The sequence below is a fragment of the Sardina pilchardus genome, chromosome 12, assembly GCF_963854185.1.
Source record: "Sardina pilchardus chromosome 12, fSarPil1.1, whole genome shotgun sequence".
NCBI classification, from domain to species: domain Eukaryota; kingdom Metazoa; phylum Chordata; class Actinopteri; order Clupeiformes; family Clupeidae; genus Sardina; species Sardina pilchardus.
The window spans coordinates 4,538,660-4,544,580 of NC_085005.1; the positions used below are offsets into that span (position 1 = coordinate 4,538,660).

Below are 5,921 nucleotides of genomic sequence, written 5' to 3' on the forward strand. Positions count from 1 at the left end.
TATAATGTAAACAGAATGAACGGAAGTTGAACACAGTACAGATGGATAGTGAAGGCTGGTTAAGTTGGGCAGATAGAGCTGAGCTGTGCTGAGTGCAGACAGGGGGGCTGTGATGGTTGAGGGGGGGGGGGGGTGAGTGGGGGTGTGTGATGGTTCAGGGGATGGGGAGCTGTGATGGTTGAGTGGGGAGTGGGGGGCTGGGAGCTGTGATGGTTGAGTGGGGAGTGGGGGGCTGGGGGCTGTGATGGTTGAGTGGGGAGTGGGGGGCTGGGAGCTGTGATGGTTGAGTGGGGAGTGGGGGGCTGGGGGCTGTGATGGTTGAGTGGGGAGTGGGGGGCTGGGGGCTGTGATGGTTGAGTGGGGAGTGGGGGGCTGGGAGCTGTGATGGTTGAGTGGGGAGTGGGGGGCTGGGGGCTGTGATGGTTGAGTGGGGAGTGGGGGGCTGGGGGCTGTGATGGTTGAGTGGGGAGTGGGGGGCTGGGGGCTGTGACGGCTGGCTGACTGGCATCTGCAAGAGCTCCTGCAACGTTAGCAGGGCTGGGCAGGCCTACCCACAGATCCCACTAAAAGCCAGCCTGGCCTTTCATGTCTAATCCCCTGAGGTGGGATGGATGGATGTGTGTGTGTGCGTGTGTACGAGTGTGCGTGCGTGCGTGCGTGCGTGCGTGCGTGCGTGCGTGCGTGCGTGCGTGTGTGTATGTTCTGGTAGGCTGATGTCAGGTGTGTCTTTTCTTCACGTGTGTTTGTGGTTGTGTGTGTGTGTGTACACATGGGAGGCCGTACACACGCAGAGTTTCATGTAGCTCACTCTGCATGTCTGTAGGCTACAGTGCACTAATTGGTCTCTCTCTCCCAGAGGAACACTATGCTTCATCTGCACCTCCCTCACTCAGAGCACCGGCCCTGTCCCCTGTCTCTCTCTCTCTCTCTCTCTCTCTCGCTCTCTGTCCCTCTCTCTCTCTCTCTCTCTCTCTCTCTCGTAGGCAGTGTCCAGGCGCAGTGGAGCCACTGTAATAACGGCTGCTGAAGGTCACCGCCATGTCAGTGACACACACACCCACGCACATACCAAAGCACTTTTACTTGTCACACCCACAGACACACTCCATAATTAACACATGTACACACACATACAAATACATGGAATCCCAACCACTTCTACAGTCTTTCCCTCACCCCCCCCCCCCCCACCCACATATACACACACTCTTTTCTAGACAAACAGAATGAAGAAGAGGTGAGGGAAAGTGAAGGTGAGACACAGAGGGGCAAGAGAGTCTAAGAGGGAAGGAGAGGTTGAGTGAGGGATGGACACTACAGGTGACAGGACACATCATCAGGAAGGAAGGGAGAGAGGGCAGCACCAGACTCCCTGGAGGAGAGAGAGAAAGAGAGGGAGAGGGAGAGAAAAAAAGAAAGAAAGAGAAATGGGAGGCTTTGAGGAAGAGATCAGGGGGTGATGGAGAGAGAGAGAGGGGAGAGAGGACAGTTAGGAGCAAGAGAGAGATAGAGAGAAGAAAGGAAAAAAAGAGATAGAGAAATGAGAGGCTCTGAGAAAGAGGAGACAGGTTGATGGAACAAGAGAAGGATGAGAGAGAAAGAGAGAGAGAGAGAGAGAGAATGATTGATGGAGATGGAGTGAGAGGAGGCAGGCAGCAGGATGTGAAGAGGGTTCTCACCTGTCAATCTCCAGCTCTCTCTGCCTCAGCAGCCCCTCTTTGATCTTCACCAGCGTGTTGACAGGCAGAGCAGCGCCCCCTAGCATCTGGAAACAGAAAGACAAGCCGAACCATCAGAGCCAATACGGGGGCAGTATCAGTACACTATAAAGGGGCAGAAGTAGGTGTGTGTAACACAGGGACAAAGGGATTTTGTGTGTGTGTGTGTGTGTGTGTGTGTGTGAGAGAGAGAGAGAGAGAGAGAGTGACTGAGTGTGTATGTATGGTCCTCTCCTAGCATCTGAAAACACAAAGACAAGCCAACCAGCCAGAGCCAATATATCACAGTAGAATACAGTACAGATGTGATGTCTTCACTATTTCACAACATTAACACAGCACTTTCCCATTCCAAATACACACTTGCACATCAAGTAACCGTGCAACTGGGAACTCTGACGATGGGAAACCGGAGATTAAAATGATCTGTGAAGGAAGTAAGCCATCTAGAATTTTCTGGCGTCCGGTTCTCAAGGGAGCCATCATTATGATGGTAAAAATAGCGGAGCAGATTTTAGAATACTGATACTGATCTGGAATCAGAGTCCAAATCCATCACACCAGGCATCTGTCAGGTGTGTGTGTGTGTGTGTGTGTGTGTGTGTGTGTGTGTGTGTGTGTGTGTGTGTGTGTGTGTGTGTGTGTGTGTGTGTGTGTGTGTGTGTGTGTGTGTGTGTGTGTGTGTATCTGTATAGCAGGGCAGCTGAGGGGATCTGAACTGGGTCAGTGGCTAAAACACAGGTGTCTATTCTCAGAAGAATGCCCCCTTATCTAGGAGTTTCCGCTGGACTCTTATGTCTGCATAACTTAAATTTTTTTAGTGTGTGTGTATGTGTATCTGTGTGTGTGTGTGTGTGTGTGTGAGAGAGTGTGTGATTGTGTGTGTAAGTGTCTGTGTGGGTGAGAGAGAGAGAGAGAGTGTGTGTGATTTTGTGTGTGTGAGAGAGTGATTATGTGTGTGCGACTGTGCATGTGCGTGAGAGACGGAAGAGAGAGAGAGAGAGAGGGAGTGTGTGTGTGTGTGTGTGTGTGTGTGTGTGTGTGTGTGTGTGTGTGCGGTACTGAGAACCTAATCTCATAGGTCTTGTTAGTTGGAAGGTGCCGGAAGCTTGGCGTGAGGAGCTGTCAATGGGGTTATGCCTATACCAATGAGGTTGACCTCTCATTGTTTCATTCTCACCATACACTCTCTCTCTCTCACACACCATACTGGTGGGATTGTTATTGTTTTACAAACATATATGCTGCCAGCAGTGTCTAGAGTGGAGAGGGACACACACACACACACACAGTTTTCTTTTTCCTTCTTCTAGCTCGTCCCTCTTTAAAATAGCTGAGAGCTATCCAGAGAAGTCAGCCAAGTTGCTCCGAGTTCAGCAGCCAGAAACACCGGGGCCATGATTGATGTCAGGACCGAGGGCACAAACAGCACACAAACAATACACACACACACACACACGCACACACACACACACACACACGCACACGCACACGCACACGCACACACACAAATGTGTATTGCCTTCATATAAACGTGACCAGTGCTCTTTAAGCTCTTTAGCCACCAACCCAAACACGTACGCACACATGACAGGAACCAGGTGCTCTAGGCCCCAGCAGATCACAAAGCCCACTTCACATACCTGACGGGATTTTGTGTGTGCGTGTGTGTGTGTGTGCGCGCGCGTGTATGCGCGTGTATGTGTGTGTGTGTGTGTATGTGTGTGTATGTGTGTGTGTGTGTGTGTGTGTGTGTGTGTGTGTGTGTGTGTGTGTGTGTGTGTGTGCGTGTTTGAGTTGGTGGCTATTTTTACCTCCGTGGTCACCAGTGTAGCACAACATAGCCCTGCACTCTGACTGTGCACAACAGGAGAGCCCCATCTCCACATGCCCACACCTGAGCCCAGTGGTGGTGGTGGCGGTGGTGGTGGCAGTAGAGCCAACAGGGGGTCCGGACGCTGGCCAGACTCAGGTCAACACAGGCTACAGGGATAATCGCTATTTGCCACCACTCTTAATGGAGCTCCCATTACTAGATCAATATGATGCATTACAACAATCTAGCCAATACACAATACAGGGGCAGGAGTAGGTGTGTGTGACACAGGAACAAAGGGATTGTGTGTGTGTGTGTGTGTGTGTGTGTGTGTGTGTGTGTGTGTGTATCCATGTGTGAGAGATCACCCTCACGCTGGCATTTTCCTTCCAGCGACTGGAATGAGACCCTCTTCAGCACTACTGAAGATCCCGACTAACAGGCCTCCACACACACACACACACGCACACAGCTCTTCGATCAGAGGCTGTTTGGTAAGCTAGTGTAGAGCTAACCAGCTTTAGCGCCACGCTAACACAAAGGACCGGACCACTGGCTCGTCAGAGCTGCTGGCAAACCCAGAGGGGGAAAAACAGTGTAGCACACTTCAAAGAGACAGCAACAAGCTAAGTAAAGACCCTGGGATACAACTCTGAAAAAAGGGAACAGAGGGAGGGAGAGAGAGAAAGAGAGAAAGCAGAGAACAGAAAGATGGCGAGGAGAGAGAGAAAGGGAAAGAGGGAGAGAGAGAGCAAAAGAGAGAGAGAAAAGGAGAGAGGGAGAGAGAGAGAGGAAGGAGAGAGAGAGAGAGAAGGACAGCAGGGTGCAAGAAAGACGACATGGGCTTTGTGTCTCCATGTGTGCCAGAGATCCAGATTAATCCTCCAGTGCAAAGACAGAGGGGACATGGCTGCCATTCCCCCCAGTTAATGGACCCTCTCGCTGCGGCCTTCTAACACCTGAAACATACTTCAGCCGTATGTATGGGACCCTGCTGGGAGGGTCTTACTGTCTGTCCGGCTATCTCTCTCTCTCACACACAAACACATACCTCCAATCCATACACACACATGGGCATATTTCCAGGGCGGCCTTCAAACGACATAACTGACCCTGCTCTAGTTTCTGCTGGTAAAGCCCATCACACACTCACATACAAACTCCCTCCCTCCCTGCTAATCTTACACACACACACACACCTGAATATTCACAGATGTGTCTTTTTAAACGACTTCATCTTTGATATTTCACTCTGTACTACAGTTATTACTGAAGCCTCTCTCCACACACAAACACACACTTTCCCCAGAGACAAGAGGTTCCCATTACTCCACTGTTTTGCATAAACATCCAGGAGCCGTCCACTGGATTAACAAACATGCCAGAGCACTTCACCTCTCCAGAGCAGCGGGCCACTCTACAGGTGCTTACACATGCAAATCTGACCGGTCATTCATGCCTGAGCGTGACACACACACACACACAAACACACACACACACACATAATTTTTTATTCACCTTAAAACCACATCAAGATCTAATGTTGTTTGTGGTGCTCATTCTGAACTTTCTGAACTTTGTCAGTGTCTCTTGACAGATGATGACCAGAATCTGTTGAATGACAATGTGAACCATGTTATGCTATATTTCAGTCGACACCATCAAAGCAGCTAGCTGAATTATTTAGAGGTCTGAGGAGCGAATAAAAGACTATCTCCATGTTAACCGGCTCCATGTTATTGCTGGTGTGTAGTAGACTGTATGAGTACCATTTATTGCGAGAGCATGAGAGCGTGTGTGTACCAGCTAGCATGGCTACCGAGTGCCGTGGTCTTTTTTTTTTTCTTAGACGTTCATCTGTCCTCACGATGCACACAGCCTCAGATAACATTCATGCCCGTGGCAGTATGTATGGGTGTGTCAACAGAGCAGAAACACACACACACACACACACACACACACACACACACACACACACACACACACGGAGAGTACCGAACAGTTGTTGTACATGCCGGTCCCATACATCATCCAGTGCTGAAGGATGCAACGGCAGGAATGTCAACTCTTTTAATTTAGATGCTAAAACCACTCCCAGAGATAGTCTGTGTTATTATAACGGTCTCTCTCTCTCTCTCTCTCTCTCTCTCTCTCTCTCTCACACACACACACACACACACACACACGCACGCACACACACACACACACGCACACACACACGCACGCACACACACGCACACACGCACACACACACACACATGCACACCTTCAAAAAATTCTCCATCACTGCCTCTCCTGCCACTTTGACAACCACAGACCACAGAAAAGCATACATTCTATCACACACACGTACACACACACACACACACTTCTCTTTGATTCTTTCT

General features: G+C 50.1%; 1 protein-coding gene across 3 annotated transcripts in view; it reads right to left on the reverse strand.

The window, feature by feature from the left end:
* cep85l (centrosomal protein 85, like) overlaps positions 1-5,921 on the reverse strand; it is a 72,158-nt gene that overhangs the window by 16,696 nt on the left and 49,541 nt on the right. For all 3 annotated transcript variants that reach the window (XM_062550194.1, XM_062550193.1, XM_062550195.1), the window contains one exon: positions 1,680-1,765. In XM_062550194.1, the coding sequence (XP_062406178.1) occupies positions 1,680-1,765 (86 nt within the window). The remainder of the gene's footprint in view (positions 1-1,679; positions 1,766-5,921) is intronic.